The 18,654-nt window shown below is 40.4% G+C and overlaps 1 protein-coding gene across 2 annotated transcripts in view; it reads left to right on the top strand.

The window, feature by feature from the left end:
- The window catches only part of SH3KBP1 (SH3 domain containing kinase binding protein 1), a 195,458-nt gene that overhangs the window by 82,484 nt on the left and 94,320 nt on the right, over window positions 1–18,654 (top strand). For both annotated transcript variants that reach the window (XM_072137957.1, XM_072137958.1), the window contains exon 4: window positions 18,106–18,212. In XM_072137957.1, the coding sequence (XP_071994058.1) occupies window positions 18,106–18,212 (107 nt within the window). The remainder of the gene's footprint in view (window positions 1–18,105; window positions 18,213–18,654) is intronic.

Here is an 18,654-nt window from a genome sequence, read left to right as displayed (position 1 = left end):
AATGTCATGGATATTTTTGTTCTTCAATATAGAAATATCATTTCATCTACAATCCCGATTGAGTGTTGGATCATGCTGGACGCAAATTTGCTACTTCTTTAACAATATGTTTTACAGAAAAAAACTAATTTTAAATGATTGGTGATTTTCTCTGTTTAAAGGTGTTTGCAAAGGAGTAAAAAAGGGGCTGCTTGCACATTACACTATTTTTGCTTTCAAAAATTAGAACCACAACAAAAGCCATTATTATTCAATGTGGTTCTCTGGGAGCTTCTAGTATCCATCTCACACTCCATCCAGGATTGGTTTGAGGTTTCTGCTATACACAGAAACCATAACACAGACCAATAACACAGGGGTGAACAACCTTTCTTTGTCGCATTGTCATACCCTTCAACTTCAATGGGCCACGCCAGATACCAGCCTCCTTCAAGCACTAACTACCAGCATTGCACCATCTATTGCAGCATTGAATATGACCCCAGAAAACAGATATCATAATGAGATAATAACTAATATAGACCCCAGACCAAAAAATGAATAATAATGCAGAGCCAAGACCAGATAATTATAATGAGAATACAATAATAATCCATAATGCAACAATACTAGTGCAGATCACAGTAGTAATGTGTATCACTAGTAGTAGTGTTCCCGTTACATATAAACGTGTGTTGTTCTACCTTATTTTAACTCCATTGACTAAAATATCCTATTGACATATACGGATTTCACTGTCACCCCTTTAACCGATTCTTATAGTGTAATCCTTTTTTATCTGCCCATTATACATGGATGTACTCTGCAGCTCTCAATTTTTCTATGCATCTAATTATTCCTATGTTTAAATCATTTTTTATTGTGTAAGAAAACATAATAAAACCGAGTGCAGCCATATTTCAGTAACAGCATCCACTTGCCTATAAAGCAAGTTCAGCTCTCTCATATGTGGATGTAAATGAGGTTACAAGGCAGGAACCGAGAGAATGATCAGAGCACATTGTCTGGTTTCACAGAGGGAAATAGCGAACTTACTACCACAATAATAATAAAATAGAGGCACAAGAATGTTCTGCATTAAAATAGGACAGAAAGTGTCTCCTCTCATTTCTGCTGTCGGATCATTCAACTGTGATATTGCCATTTTCTATGGAATATGTAAAATCGGATCCAGGCCTTTTCTCAGAGCAACAAAGGCGGCTGATCTTCACCTATCATAGATAATGATGTCATTCTTCTACATTAATGTTCAATTCTTTGTAGGCAAAAACATGTACCTAGAGATCCTTGAGACCATGTAGTATGTTCTTCGATAGTTTATTAATCCTTGCAAATTGTAAAGATTTCATATTTTGCTGTTATGCTAAAGGGCTTCTTTCCACTGATGACATGTATCCTATCCACAGAAAGGAGACATGGCTGCAGATAATGGCCTTTTAAAAAGTAAATTGCTCCTAAATATAATATTTCTATTTGCTGGTAAATAAGCAAAGTCCAGGACTGTTAATATAAATGAAATATTAAATATAGGCAATATTAAAGGAGGCTTCTGGTTTCAAAAGAATTCTTAGGGTAGGTGATAATTTACAATTGTGAGAGGTCTGGCACCCAACAACGACCCCATCTGTTTTGGAGCTGTATTTATTCACAGATCCTGGTGCTATATTTTTGTACTGAGACTTGTTCTGGAGCTGCATTTAGCTTGTTGCAGGTGCTACATTTATATTCTGTGCTCTGTTCTAGTGCTGTACTTATGTATTGATCCATTATAATAACTTCAGAGAGAAGCATTATATCATAATTTGTGGGAGGGCTGTGTACATATTTAAGAGCCTTTTTTTTAACTTTTTTTTCTTACTACTTTTCATACTGGTTTATTACACTCTACTGTGATGTAACACAGAAGAAAAAAATGTTTTTCTGGATATGTGAAAACAGTAGCATACTTATTTTTTTTCTTTTTTTCTGTTTCTAGCAACCTTGGCTACACTAAAAGGCTCTAGTGCAGTGATGGCAAACCTTTTAGACACCGAGTGCCCAAACTACAACCAAAACCCGCGTATTTTTCACAAAGTGCCAATGCGACAAATTAAGCAGTAACTTATTACTGCCTGCTCTTTCACAGGTTTAAATTGTATAGGCACCCAGGGACACCATAACAGTAGAAATAAGGAGAAGAAGTTTGGATTATCATTGCAGCTTCCTTCTGGTGTCCTGGGCTGCCTGAGACTGCAAGAGGCCTTGAGTTCTGTCTGGCTAATTCTAGCCTGGGGTGATGGCAAGGGTGCCCATAAAGAGGGCTCTGAGTGCCACCTCTGGCACCAGTGTCATAGGTTCGCCACCACTGCTCTAGTGGGATGCCCAGCTATGATCCCTTAGTCCCCTAGTGCTGACTTGTCCTTATCATTGGATTCCTACAACCCCTTACTATTTTTTTAAGTGAACAGTAGACTCCGTTCTTTTCTATGGTAATATAAAAACCCCTTACTATGGATTCCCTTTCTCAATTTTTGCTCCCCCTTAAAAATCCATACTTTTTAATTTTTCTATGTACAGGTACAGAGCTCTATGAGAACTTGTTTTCGGCGTAACAAATTGTACTGTCTATTGATGGTATTTGATATTCCATGCCATGCATTAGAAAGCGGGATAAAAATTCCTTATGAAATTGTCCAAAAAAACCCACATTTACACCATTTTCTTGTGGGCTCCGTTTTTTCTACTGTGTGCTTCAAATGACACCTCCCATTTATTCTTTGACTGGATACAATCATAGGAATACAACATTTATATAATTTTCATTAGATTTTAATAGATTTAAAAAAATAAACCTTTTTTTACGATAAAATATTTATTTGTTTCACCATATTCGGATGCTAATAACTTTATGGACCTTTATGGTTTATGGACCTGTGTAATGTGCAGGACAAGCTGACATTTTCATTACTCTCATCTGGGGACTGAACAACCTTTTTATCATGTTTTTCCCCACTTTTATAAGTTGCAAAATGGCAAATAAGTGGCAATTCTATAACATTTTTCTATAATTCTATCATTTATTTTTATATCAATTCTAGGAAAGGGTGTGATTTTATTTCATTTTTAACTGTATTTTATAGCTTCTTGGGTACTTTTATGTACAGGATCTGATCACTGTTATCATATACTGCAAAACTACTGTAGGCAGTGATTTTGTTCATGAAAATGTAACACTCTGTAACAGATCGACAGAAAATCACCGGCCCTGGAGTCTCATATAGGCTCCAGGCTATCATGGCTCGTCACTCACTGATGATGTCATAGGAAGTGACGATCACAGCCAAAATGGTGTTGACTTTCCCAGTGGCATTTAAGAGATTAACACCTGCAATCAATATCCATTTTCTCACCCAATTTCCTTCAGTTTTTAATCTTTTTTTAATGGATCCTCATAAACTACAGTCTAAATGATGACTGAAAAAAGGTTCAGACTAGGACATGCTCTACTTTTTAACATAAGGAAAACGCATTCCGATAAAATAATGGACGGGTACCTCAAATGATGTACCTAACATCAGTATGCTCCAGATAAAATTAATATGTCACTTACAGGATACTGAGAAGAGTCCACATAAACATTCCTGTCACATACTTGCCATGAGACTGTGGGATAACAGGTGGTTTGGGCTCTTGTATTTTTAAGGTTTCAAAGTTCTTGCTATGCCTGTCTATATAAATTACTGTACAGTATCTCTAATACATTTTTTCTGAATCTTGTTAGAACTGCTGTTTATATTTTTGCTAGAAATACGGGAGAAACAGAAAGTTACGTGTTAGGCTGCCTTACACACAAACGTGTCATTTCTCCAGTCCTGTATGAATCCGTACATATGTGATGTTTGTATGTGCACGCATGTCACCATTTCCACACCGTTTCCGTATAAAATACATCTGGTAAATGATGGACGACTGACAGAATGCACCTCCCACTGGTTCTGGGCTCTGCACGTATATATATGGCAGTATGCGGTGCACAACTGTTCAGCACGTATGCAACCCGTATTTAATACATTCCCATATACTTCTAGCGGGAATACGGAATGGAAATACAAAAGAAAATAAGACATGCTCTATATTTTTTACGTCTTGAGTACAGTACGGTGCACAATATGGCCATTGAAATCAATAGCCATATTGCCCATCTGTACAGTTTTATACTATTTAATCAGACTATGTCACATTTCTTTTGACAAGGCGATTAGGGACACCCATTTGTCAATTTATTCAGACATTTTTAGTAGCGATAACAGAAGCATGGTACAATGTACAGTTGTAAGGAGTGTAAATAAATATAGTTATTTAATAAATTTCTCATGTCAGGAAGGCTTATTGTTTCCCTATAAGTGCAAAAAATTGAGAGTTGCAGATTTTCATTGGGATGTAATATTTGCTACGTATGAAATGCAGTGGGTGAAAAACGATTATCAAATCTAACACAGTGGTGTCTGGCGGGGTTAAAGATTCTGTGCAGGGTCTTGGCACCCCTGCTATTCTGTATTAAGCTTCCTGCTATCCAGTGCATAGCATATGGACTTATTAGTTCCACCGTGACAGATTGTGCGAAAATCTCTCTTTACAATTTCACTTGTCTTTAAAGGTATTTTATGCTCTATGGGGATGAAAGAAAAAGCCAGACCATTTAGAAATAGGTCAAGACCAACGGCATTTATTTTCCAGCAATTTTAACTTGCCGACCTGGCAGATTTGGCTTATTATTAAAGCTAAAGAGAATGTAAGATTTAAAGAGGACCTGTCACCCAAAAAATAAACGCTCTAGCGCTGTCCCATTATTAGCAGTGTTAAACTGCTAGCTATCCCTGTATTGTTGAACTCCCCTTTGTATTATTATTTTACACATATTCCTCCATATGACCTAAAGGGTATCCTATTGCTTCAGTGTATGATACACAAGTTTATAATACTTAGTTACTGAATACTTCTGATGATTTTATACCTGTAAGTGTGAGAAATGTTCACCATGTGTTATTTGTGTGAAATCATCGGCTTCAGCTCTGAAATGTCAGGAAAAGCAGAGCAGAAGTGTGTGTTCATAAGCGAGTGGTTCTTGTATACTGATCAATAGACAAAGACTTGTCCCATGAATCACTTTGAATGTTTTCTGTAGAAGACACAAGCGGTCAGCAGATGTTGAAATTACTATTACTCGCTCCATAGGCAGGCAGTATTCATCAGGAAATGAATTGCTGTCCTGCTTACTCACTTACAATGCTGCTTACTATCCTGCTTACTCAGACACTTCTATAGCATTTGGAGGAATCGCAACCACACATCACTTCTGTATAACAGCTGTGACCTGACAATGATGCCACTCAACAAACATTCCTTCATTCATTGTATTTTGGTCTAAATTATCACATGCAGGTTTACTTTTGGCTACTTTTTTAGGTGTTATATAATAGTAACTCACATCAAAAAGCTATTTTCATACAAATAATTTTAGAAGAATACAATACATGGAACTGTAACTCTTGTATAGGAGTTGTTGTAATACAAGGAAACATTAGCAAGATCGAGGGGTGGGATGGAAGATTAGTGGTAGATTCAGGGTATGAAGGAAGCCATGAGAAAGGCATCTTCTGTATTGTATGCGCATAAGCCAAAACTGTGTGGCGAATCCATTCCTTAGCCCAAACTTATGCACATATCCTTCCATATGGTTCGAAAATGAATAATCTTTTTCCTCCACGGTCTCACATAAATGGTCTTTGAAGATTGGGAGATGTAAGGGTCGCCTCAGTGCTGTCTGGAGAACATTTTACATGACTACCCAGATTAATATGTTCAATAGTTTCCCTGGTGGGGACTACCCTAGAATTTGTAAGAGACTACGTATTCCTTATCCCATCCTGGAAAATGTGCTTGTATTTTTCCCAAAATCCCCCAGTGGAGCATCAATGACTAAAAGTCTCCACAACCTGCAGAGGCACTCTTGAATGGCAAAGTCTTCCTAAGTAGTCTTTTTAGGGAGTCACAAGCAGTAGTTGGTTATAATATAGGTGATTTGGGCGGTGGGAGAAGAGCCTTCACCCATGAAATCTGTTCCTGCTCTCAATACATATGTACACAAAAGCCATTTCAGGACCTTTCAAGGTCCACCAAAAGTCCTTAATCCGCCACCACAAACCTGCATTATAAACCTCACACAATACCTCAGACCAGGGCCAGATTAAGGTTGGTGGGGGCCCCTGGGCGCAAAATCTGGTGGAGGCCCCCACTAAGTGTAGCGTACACACACGTCCTCCTGCTTCCTTTCCACTATCCCAGCAGTAACACAACTACATACAGCCGCCTCACCCCAGTAACACAGCTACATACAGCCGCCTCACCCCAGTAACACGGCTACATACAGCCGCCTCACCCCAGTAACACAGCTACATACAGCCGCCTCACCCCAGTAACACAGCTACATACAGCCGCCTCTTCCCCAGTAACACTGCTACATACAGCCGCCTCACCCCAGTAACAAAGCTACATACAGCCGCCTCACCCCAGTAACAAAGCTACATACAGCCGCCTCACCCCAGTAACACAGCTACATACAGCCACCTCACCCCAGTAACACAGCTACATACAGCCGCCTCATCCCCAGTAACACAGCTACATACAGCCGCCTCTTCCCCAGTAACACAGCTACTTACAGCCGTATCGCCCCCAGTAACACAGCTACATACAGACGCCTCGCCCCCAGTACCACAGCTACATACAGCCGCCTCTTCCCCAGTAACACCGCTACATACAGCCGCCTCACCCCAGTAACAAAGCTACATGCAGCCGCCTCACCCCAGTAACAAAGCTACATACAGCTGCTTCATCCCCAGTAACACAGCTACATACAGCCGCCTCACCCCCAGTAACACAGCTACATACAGCCGCCTCGCCCCCAGTAACACAGCTACATACAGCCGCCTCACCCCCAGTAACACAGCTACATACAGCCGCCTCACCCCCCAGTAACACAGCTACATACAGCCGCCTCGTCCCCAGTAACACAGCTACATACAGCTGCCTCGTCCCCAGTAACACAGCTACATACAGCCGCCTCACCCCCCGTAACACAGCTACATACAGCCGCCTCGTCCCCAGTAGCACTGCTACATACAGCCGCCTCATCCCCAGTAACACAGCTGCATACATTTGCCTCACCCCAGTAACACAGCTACATACAGCCGCCTCATCCCCCGTAACACAGCTACATACAGCCGCCTCACCCCAGTAACACAGCTACATACAGCCACCTCGCCCCCAGTAACACAGCTACATACAGCCGTCTCATCCCCAGTAACACAGCTACATACAGCCGCCTCATCCCCAGTAACACAGCTACATACAGCCGCCTCATCCCCAGTAACACAGCTACATACAGCCGTCTCATCCCCAGTAACACAGCTACATAGAGCCGCTTCGCCCCCAGTAACACCGCTACATACAGCTGCCTCATCCCCAGTAACACAGCTACATACAGCCACCTCACCCCCAGTAACACAGCTACATACAGCGGCCACAGCATGAAACAGTGAGTACTCGTGGTGCTCTCAGTACCGAACCTAGGCGCTATAGACACCGAGCGGGGGGCGCGGCCGGACGGGAGTGGGCCAGCGCGGGGCGTTACTGTCCCCACGCCTGCGCACTCGCTGCTGCCGGCGACTTTTCATACGTGAAAAGTCGGCGGCCGCGCCTTTTTCTACGCCAGCCCTGCCTGCCATAGGATAAGCGCTGCGCTGTAGTCAGCCCCGATACATCGAGAGGCAGAAGCCTCTTGATGTATCAGGCTGCGAATTTGCAGTGGCGGGGCTATCAGCATTTACACACACATACGGTAAATACACACACACATTCAGTATACAGAGCATATACATACATTCCATATACACAGTATATACAAAAACCACATCATTCACATATATATAAATGTACACACATATATGCTTATATAAATATATGCGTGTATAAACACAGTATATGCATCTATACACAGTATATACATATATACACATATACACAGTATATACAGTATATACACATATACACAGTAGATGAATATATATACAGTATATACATATATACACAGAAGATGCATATATACACAGTATATACATATATACACATATACATAGTAGATGCATATATGCACAGCATATACATATATACACAGTAGATGAATGTATATACAGTAAATACATATATACACAGTAGATGCATATATACACTGTATATACATATATACACATATACACTGTATATACATATATACACTGTATATACATATATACACATATACACTGTATATACATATATACACTGTATATACACATATACACTGTATATACATATATACACTGTATATACATATATACACATATACACTGTATATACACATATACACTGTATATACAGATATACACACAGAAAAACACATATGTAAATACTTACCTTTTAGGGTTGACGGGTGCCTGTTCGGGCGGCTGGGGGGTCTTGCCGGTGCTTGTTCGCTTTGGGAGTCGGTTGGTTTCTTATTCGGCCGGGTAAGGTAGGGGGGGGCGGTTTTGGCGGGTGTCGCGCGGTCCATTGCAGGAAGAAGATGGCTGCTGGTCACATGTCCACATCACATGTCCTGTACCTGCCTGGGCAGGTCATGTGATCACCATTACGTTTGGCTGCAGTCGGTTGGTTGCAGTGCATCCAGTATGGCCATTGTTGTGGTGATGGCAGTTACACATCATTACTATGGTAACAGAGCAAGAAAACCTGTTACATCATCACTGGGAGAAGAGCATAGGAGGGAGGAGGAGTTACTGAGAACTAAAGGATCATGGAACTTGTAGTTTCCAGTGGTGGCCATCTTAGTGATAACTCCACCTACTTTAGAGAGGCCATACATTTAGTAAATCATAAAATCAAACTATTGAAGCTCCGTTTTGTGACTAATGACATTGAGTATTGTTGTATTCATTTATTTATATCATCATTGGTTTTTGTGTCATACGTTCATATTCCCGGAATACCCCTTTAAAATACTCCAAAATGAATAAATACTAGTTACCACAACCCCCACCCAACCAATTAGCACATCCTAAACCAAACCTGGAATTTGTAAGAGAGATGTAGATCTCCCGATAAGTGGAAAAAAGTTGCAACACTTTAGTGAAAATCCAATAAAAAACAAATAAAAGTTATCATATATAATGTATATATTGGCTCATATTGTATGTGAGATCTTGGAAAAGGCTGAATTTACAGCTTTTGGACAGAAATTTACTTCAAGGATGTTAAATTTAAGAAGTTGAAATTAACTAGAGTGTTTTATTACTGTGGGTCACAACCACAGGACTCCCACAGATCATTGCTGCTCCCTTCAACTGCCAAAAATATAGAGTATAGTATAACAGATGTAGGCCCCTTTCACACTTGCGTTGCAGATCATATCAGAGTGCAACGTGTGAAAAACGTACGTTTTTGGTCAGTATTTGCTAGGAGTCATTAGCATATTTGTGGTTTTTACATGCGCGTTTGTGTTTTTACTGCGTTTTTGGTGCATTTTTCATGTCCATGTTATAAATCACATGATTCTTTAATTGGTACCCACATGCTACCTCCTGCCTTTTATCATCCATTTAAAATGTATTGCATTTGCAATCCTCGCCAATGCAATTGCTTTTTGATGCATCTCCATAGACCTGAATGGGGCATAAAAAACTTGAGAAATGCAAAAGTAGAGCATGCTGCGATTTTGACACGTGTGAAAAAATGCAAATAAGCCCATTGAAAACAATGGAACGGAGTGCAATGGGAGTTAGGAATGTCAAAGGCACGCACAGAACTGGTATGTGAAAACGCAAGTGTGAAAGGGACCTTTGGCTCGCAAAGTGAGGATATTTGTTCACTGTGGAAAAACCTCTTTAAAATCTCTGAACATTTTCTGTATTAAGAATTCCACATGGAGAATTCATCAAGTCATCCCAAGCAGATATATGTACCTTTTGCTTTCTTTTCATGCTCCACTTACTCAGAAGTGACATTAACCAATAACCCAGAACACGTCCTGATACAGTGGGTTTTTATTAAAAGTATAATCCACCTACGAAGGGTAAAGCTATAAATGGTGACAGACACCTGTATAACACTATCAGGTCTGGTTCAGTGGTATGACTCTTGTCCTAGTCCAGCATATTGTAGCAGCCATGTGGAAAATTGCAGATAGTTGTGAGGAATTGGAAACCAAATGAACATGCCTTTCGCGGAACGCCTTCTCAATAATACTAGTACAGGAGGTCCCCTACTTAAGAACACTCGACTTACATATGACCCCTAGTTACAAACGGACCTCTGGATATTGGTAATTTATTGTACTTTAGCCTTAGTCTACAATGATCAGCTGTAACAGTTATCACAGGTGTCTGTTATGAAGCTTTATTGTTAATCCTGATTCTTATGACAACACAACATTTTTAAAATCCAATTGTCCCAGAGACCAAAAAAGTTCTGGCTGGGATTACAATGATAAAGTATACAGTTCCGACTTACATACAAATTCAACTTAAGAACAAACCTACAGACACTATTTTGTATGTTACCCGGGGACTGCCTGTATATACACTTATCTATATTAAAATGTATTGAATAGGAATTAAAGCTTCAGTATTTGGACTTGGTGGGGGTATATGGGCACTAGATATTTTCTTACTGTCTATTACAGCAGGTAAGCTACTGATTTTCTGGTGAACCAAATACCGTATATACTCGAGTATAAGCAGACCCAAGTATAAGCCGAGGCCCCTAATTTTACCACAAAAACCTGGTAATACCTATATATTTTTTACCCGAGTATAAGCCGAGTTTGGGTTTTCAGCACATTTTTTTGTGCTGAAAAACTAGGCTTATACTCGAGTATATAAGGTACCTATTAATACCCACAGCCGGGTTGGATGTTGTATTTATGATGCAGGTAAGCCGCCGCAGATAAGGACTGGACCCTTTTGTAAAATGGTGGGGATGCTAAATATACTATAAACTGTTGCAGAAAACTGGCGCAGGCTATAGTTGAAATCTACGTCAGCCCGGGACTAGCATAGATTTTAAAGCACCAATCCCATAGTTATTCATGTATGATCTTGGCTAAACAGGATAGAAACAATGTCCGGCTGTCAATCAAGCTATTCCTGAATCTCTGTTAATATTAATGTTCTCAGCGAGAGACATGACTGGGCCTGGCCCCGTAATACCTTTTCTCTGTCCCTGCGAGCACACATCTCTAGAGACACGTGCGGTCCATGAGCCTTCTATCATCCCATTACCTACATGTAGCCTGTGTTGGACAAAGGCCTAAACTTGGCCAAAGCATCACAGCTGTTCACTGAATGTTCGCTTTTCTTTACCATAAAACATGTTTTTGCAGCCATAAGAGTTTAGCCACACGTGGAGGTTGCATTGCAGCGGGGGAGGACTTGGCCCACTTGCATATGCTGTGGAAACGCACGCGATAACCAGAACCCAGTGGGGCAACCAATCACAGCTCCCCTTTAGAATATTCATGAACACTGGTAAAATGAAAGCTAAGCTGTGATTGGTTGCCATGGGCAACTAGGAATATTTTCATATAGGCAATTGGGCTAATCCCCGCTCTCAGCCGCTTGCTTTGTAAATTTAGTTTAGAAATGCAATGCAAGCACCACGTGTGGCCGCACCCTAAAGTTGTGCTTGGGTTGCTACTTTGTTCAAGGTTACAAGGTTGAGTATTCTAATCCTAGAGCACCCTCAAATATTCGAGGTGTGACCTCACACACCGGAAATTTAGATGTCCCTGTTTGTATGTCCCACACTGAAACAAAAAAAGAATACCTGAATACCTGTTTGCCGACAGCTTGTTACAGGGTTGGTGAAGCTCTTCTTGTTCTATAACATGCTGCCTGCTTACAATCTGCTCAGCTGCTCCTGTTGCATAACATGCTGAGCACAGATGGGACACTGTGCAAGCTGCTCAACTCCTGCTCTATTACCTGCCGCCTGCATTATTTACAGTATAGATAGCTCCTCCTTCTCTATAACATGCAGCCATTGGAGAGGATTACTTGAAAAATATGCTCAGCTCCTCCTGCTCTATAACATGCCTTAGATTTGCACATTTGTACTCAACCCTTACTTTAGTTCCAGTCAAAAATCAATCACCGGAAACAATAGAAGATCTCCCTGCCTCGCCTGCATTACTCTGGGATAGCACATATTATTTCAGCTTATAGTGAAACTTGTTACCAGACAGAGTAATATTTCTTAATATAAAAATCTAATAAGTCCTGATATTAGGTGCCCTGTGATAGCATCCAAAGCCAGGAAATGAATGTCTTGTTTGGTGCACCCGTGCTTATAGTCATTGGGGGATTTTTATTATGCCTTGAAAAAAGTCGCAATTGCACAGCCAGGAATTTTAACTTTTTAGTGTCCCAAATCGCCCTTTTCCAAGTCCCTCCATGGCCATCATGAAAAAATAACAAACTTTATACTTACCTAGGGACAAGTCCGATGAGGCACCTTGCGCCGTCGCAGCTCTTCAAGGAGGCCGGAGCGCTACCCTCTGGCTTCATTGTGCAAGTGCTTTAACTACAGTGCATGCGCAGTAAAGCCGCAATGTGGTATGCTGGGTTCACTGCGCAACTGCACAGGTGAATGAAGCACCGGGCCGAGGTAAGTATAACGTTTTTTTTTTTAAATAAAGTTTTATTGATAATCCTTGTTCCAATGACAGCAAAAAATTTATAAAATACAATTGTCACAGGGACAGAAATTTTTTTGTCTGGAGCTACAATATCCATATTCCAAATTATATCCAAATTCCCTCAACAGTTTCCCATGATGTGCACTAGAAATGGCGTGCCTTCATAATATTCTAGTGCTATAGAGATTTATCAATGAGAGAAGCTTATCTATCACTAAAGTGCCATAAACTAAGCTAAATAATAGTAGATGCAGAGTAAGATTAGACAGTTTTAAAACAGGCTAGATTTTTCAAATGGCATCAGACACAGGGATATATCTGGCGCAGCAGATTGTAGTCTTACTTTAAGACACTATCTAACATTTTGTACAGAAGGTTTATTCTTAAGCCATTGGACAAACATTGGGAATCCCTTTTGAAATACAGGCCGGCTTACATACAAGATAGCGTCTGTAGGTTTGTTCTTAAGTTGAATTTGTTTTCAAGTCGAAACTTTTTTGGTCTCTGTGACAATTGGATTTTAAAAATGTTGGGTTGTCATAAGAAACAGGATTAACAATAAATCTTCATTACAGACACTTGTGATAGGGGTCGTATAAAAGTCGTGTGTTCTTAAGTAGGGGACGGCCTGTACAGTTCATGGCAGTATGTTACAGGAGGGGTTTTCCCACAAAAGAAAATTCTCACATCTCAATCCCCTAGTGATGTTAACACAATAAAGATCGTTTTAACCCCTCACTTTACAATGTTACTCAGTGTTCTTGCTATTTTAGCTACTATCACTCTTCTGACTGCTCAGTAGTGTAAAATCCCAGGGTGTTAGCAGGGAATCTCTAAGCAGACATATTACTGTATTATCCATTTCTTTCTGTGGGTTGACAGTGTGGTTACATTATTAGGGTACAAGGTGTATATGCACATCACCAAAGGAGTAGAGGTCACTATATGTTTTTAACTTTTTGAATAAAGTGGATTTTTTATCTGTTCAACATATTATTTTTTGCCTGGATGCTGGACCTCTACTCCTTTGGTACTGTGGATTTCCTGACTGATCCCCGCAGAGCGTGTCCGTGCATGGGTTGCATATACAAGTCGGCATCAACCCATTTATGTATGGTGAGCTGAAAACGTTTTTTCTACCTTTTTTTTACTGCTCTATATGCACATCATCTGGCTTCTGACATTGTACTAACACACTGACACATAGAAAGATGAGACGGATCAGAGATTCATAAGATGATTACACAGAGACTGATAGATCATTACACTGTTACACTCTGAGCTCTGTAACATCTCACAGCTATGTGCCTGCATTCCTCTTCCCTGGATCACTTATCTCCTTGAAGTTTGCAGCCTCTCTCTCTGCTCACCATGTGCTGACAGGCTGTGAATCAGTGAGAATCTCTGAGCTCCGGGCAGGGGGAGTGGCTACAGCCACACAGCAGATACAGAAACTGAGCTCCGCAATCTCATCCAAGATGGCTGCCCAACCCTAAGAGAAGTTACAGGGTTATGTCTAGGGGAAACTGAAATTGTGTACAACAGGACAGATAGAGACAGGTTGGACTTGTGTGAAAGTTGATTTTCTGGCAACACCTCAGGGGCCTCCCTATTTCATGTTTTATGGGAGTGTGTGGTTATACAACCCTACTGGGCAATGGTCAGCCGAGTGCTAGAAACAATGCTACAAGTCAATATGATCGTGGACCCAGTGGCGTTTCTCCTGGGACTCCCTCCACAAAGTATAGGAAAAACTAAATCCAAATTATTACTCTATATGGTGAGTGCAGTCAAGACCCTAATCCCGCTATTCTGGAAACACCATGCCCCCCATCACAACAGGACCTGTACTCTCGCACTCGCCTCATGAGAATGACGGAGTCCATGTCGGCCTGACTACATTCCAGAACGGAGCAATTTAATAAAGTGTGGTCCTGTTGGGATGAACTCGTAGACAATCTACCATTATCATTGTAAACTTGCACTTCTTTTCCTTTAAATGTTCCTCTTTTTTTGATCCTATTATGCCTTCCTTTCTTCCTGACCCATGGCTTGGTTCCCTTTCTTTCTTTTTAGTTATCATTGGTGAATTGATACATACCTCGATGCACGTCTATGCATATATTCTTGGGACTAGAAGCCTCCGAGGTTTGAACTTACAATGTATGGAACACAGAGAGTGCAAACATACATATCTGAAGTCTAGTAAGAAACAAAGACTGGTGTATCATAGTATCATAGTATCATAGTATATAAGGCTGGAAGGAGACGCAAGTCCATCAAGTCCAACCTTCAAGAATTAAATAAATGTTTTATCCCCATAACCCGTGATATTTTTTCTCTCCAGAAAGTCATCCAGGCCTCTCTTGAACATGTACATAGAGTCGGCCATAACAACCTCCTGCGGCAGAGAGTTCCATAGTCTCACTGCTCTTACAGTAAAGAACCTTTGTCTATGGTGATGGTAGAACCTCCTCTCCTCTAGGCGTAGAGGATGCCCCCTTGTCCTGGTCACAGGCCGAGGTATAAAAAGATCTTTGGAGAGATCCTTGTACTGTCCGTTCAGGTATTTGTACATTGTAATGAGGTCTCTCCTCAGTCGTCTTTTTTCTAAACTGAATAATCCCAAATTTTGTAATCTGTCATTGTATTCTAGTCCCCCCATTCCCCTAATAATCCTGGTTGCTCTCCTCTGCACCCGTTCCAGCTCTATTATATCCTTTTTATACACTGGTGCCCAAAACTGTACACAATATTCCATGTGTGGTCTGACCAGGGATTTGTATAAGGGCAGAACTATGTCTTTATCATGAGAATCTATTCCTCTCTTGATACATCCCATTATTTTATTTGCTTTAGCAGCAGCCGCCTGGCTCTGGTCACTAAAATTAAGTTTACCATCCACCAATACGCCCAAGTCATTTTCAGCTTCAGTTTTACTAAGTAATTGACCGTTTAGAACATAATTATACTTTTTGTTTCCATGGCCCAAGTGCATAACTTTACATTTATCTACATTAAACCTCATCAACCATTTCTCTGCCCATCCCTCAAGCTTCCACAAATCCCTCTGTAATGCTAAACTATCGACTTCAGTATTTATTACTTTACACAGCTTAGTATCATCTGCAAATATTGAAACTTGACTGTGTAAACCCACTACAAGGTCATTAATAAAAATATTAAAAAGAAGTGGCCCCAATACTGACCCCTGTGGCACTCCACTGGTAACATCAACCCAATCTGAGAATGTGCCATTAATGACCACCCTCTGTTTTCTATCACTAAGCCAATTACTTACCCAAATACACAGATTTTCTCCTATTCCCAGCAGTCTCATTATATATACCAACCTTTTATGTGGCACGGTGTCAAATGCCTTTGAGAAGTCCAGATATACAACATCCACAGCGTCCCCCAGATCCAGTCTTGAACTTACCTCCTCGTAGAAACCAATCAGATTAGTCTGACAGGACCGATCTCTCATAAACCCATGCTGACGCTGGGTTATAAGGTTGTGCACAGTGAGATACTCCATAATAAACCCCTCAAATATTTTCCCCACCACAGCAGTTAGACTTACGGGTCTGTAGTTTCCAGGATCGCTATTTGATCCTTTTTTGTATATTGGTACCACATTTGCTATGCGCCATTCCTGTGGTACATAACCAGTCCTCAGTGAATCTTCAAATATTAAAAATAACGGTCTGTCCCCTGAACAATCGTATCCCATTGTTCGACAAAACCTGGGAACGTTGGGATCGATACTGGATAGAAGAGTGGACAGGAGGAGGAGAATGAAATGGTCACTCCTATTGTTTCTACCCGGATGTTAATTGTTGTCATGGTGAGTCTGTCTGAATGTCTTCTGACAGTTTCCCCCCCAACCCTTCTGGACCAACTGGGCATGAGGCTTCAGCGGTCCTTGGTAATTGGTTTATCATTAGGATAATATTACACTGTTAAATTTCGCACCCCAGTATGTTAATAGAGAATCTGAGCTGTCATTATCTTTGGGGACAACGCTAGTTTTTCGTTTGTACCATTATTGAAAAATTTCAATGTGAAATACGTGCAAATTATTTGTTATACTGTTTTGAAAATGAAAATAAAAATACAATTATTTTAAAAAAAAAATAACGGTCTGTCTATCACCGTACATAATTCATGCAGAACCAGGGGGTGTATGCCATCTGGTCCAGGTGATTTATCTATCTTAGTGGTTGCGAGGCGGCGCCGTACCTCTTCCTGGGTTAAACTGTTGACATTATAAAAAGAATTTACATTATTCCTCATTGTGTCTTCCACCAGGGGATTTTCCTGGGTAAAGACAGTTGAGAAGGCGACATTCAGTAGATTGGCCCTTTCCTCATCTCCTTCCACCATGACCCCCATGTTATTTCTAAGGGGACCCACGCTCTCTGTTTTTAGTTTCTTATCATTTATATACTTGAAAAATAATTTGGGATTATTTTTGCTCTCCCTGGCAATATTTCTCTCAGTCTCTATTTTTGCGGCCTTTATCTGCTTTTTACAGGATTTATTTTTCTCTCTATAATCCTGTAATGCCTCATCGCTACCTTCACGTTTTAGCACCTTAAACGCTTTAACTTTATCGCTTATTGCTTTCCTTACTAGACTAGTTAGCCACATAGGGTTTTTCTTGTTCCTTTTATGCTTTTTCCCATAAGGTATGTGTTTCTCACAGGACTTTTTCAGAATATATGAGAAAAAGTCCCATTTTTTTTTGGGGGGGGGGGTTTGTCCTTCAGAGCATTATCCCAGTCTATGCCTTTAAGGTCTTCCCTTAGTTGATGAAAATTTGCCCTCCTGAAGTTTAGAGTGTTGGTTGCCCCTTCACTAACATGCTTAGTAAAGCGTAATACAAAATCAATGATATTATGATCACTATTCCCCAGGTTCCCCCCAACCTGTAGTTTTGATACCCTATCAGGTCTGTTGGTAAGGATAAGGTCCAGCAGTGCCCCCCCCTCTTCTTGGCTCCAGGACTAGTTGCGACAGGTAATTGTCTTTTGTTGTGTGATCAGGACCAACCTCTGATGCACCTCTGACTCCATACTTTGTAGAAGGTGTTCAACTGCTTAGCAACATACTGGCAGTGGTTTATTAGGTCAATTTCTGATGACAGGTTCCCTTTAAAAGACAAGAATCTTGTGGAATCAGTACATTCCATTTCCTTTTGCTTCTCCTACTTTGTTTTTATACAGTCTTTTATTACACTAGGACTAGTGTAATACGGGTTTTATTACCTATGTTTTGGTCATTTGCTTATTTAAGAAATATATTTTTACCTTTCTTTGTTAATTTCATGTTGTCAGGTGAGCGAACGAGGCGGAGGAGATGTCAAGTGGCCTTTAGTTATATACCACAGAATGAGGATGAACTTGAACTCAAAGTTGGGGAAATCATTGAAGTACTTGGAGAAGTAAGTGTCTTTTTTATGGGTCTGAACTATATGCCCTACACTATAAAAATATTCTTTTATGTTTATTTGTTTTTTCACAAAAAAAATATTTTTTAACCCTCTGATATATTGCAATATTATATAGCAGTAAGAAAAGCACTGATCATCAAAGTGATTCATTTTAGTTCATGGGAAAATACTTTAAAGAGAACCTGTCAGTTAATTTTTTTTGAGAGCCAGCACTATATGTCCAACTATTTATAATAAGTTGTCTTGTGGGTGTAGATAAGGAAGATCATTTTTTCTGGCTATTGTATGACTTTTTATTCCCCTGTGCCACCTTCACATCACAGTCTGGTACATTTGCTATAACTTTTGTGGGTTGGCATATACTGTAGCAGCTTTTTACATTACACGTGACCTGGTGTAGAATTCCCTTGTGCACACAGAGCCACTTTGTATA

Source organism: Engystomops pustulosus, chromosome 2, assembly GCF_040894005.1.
Source record: "Engystomops pustulosus chromosome 2, aEngPut4.maternal, whole genome shotgun sequence".
Classification (NCBI taxonomy): Eukaryota; Metazoa; Chordata; class Amphibia; order Anura; family Leptodactylidae; genus Engystomops; species Engystomops pustulosus.
Note: the sequence above shows the minus strand (reverse complement) of the source record. Positions and strands in the feature narration are given on the sequence as shown.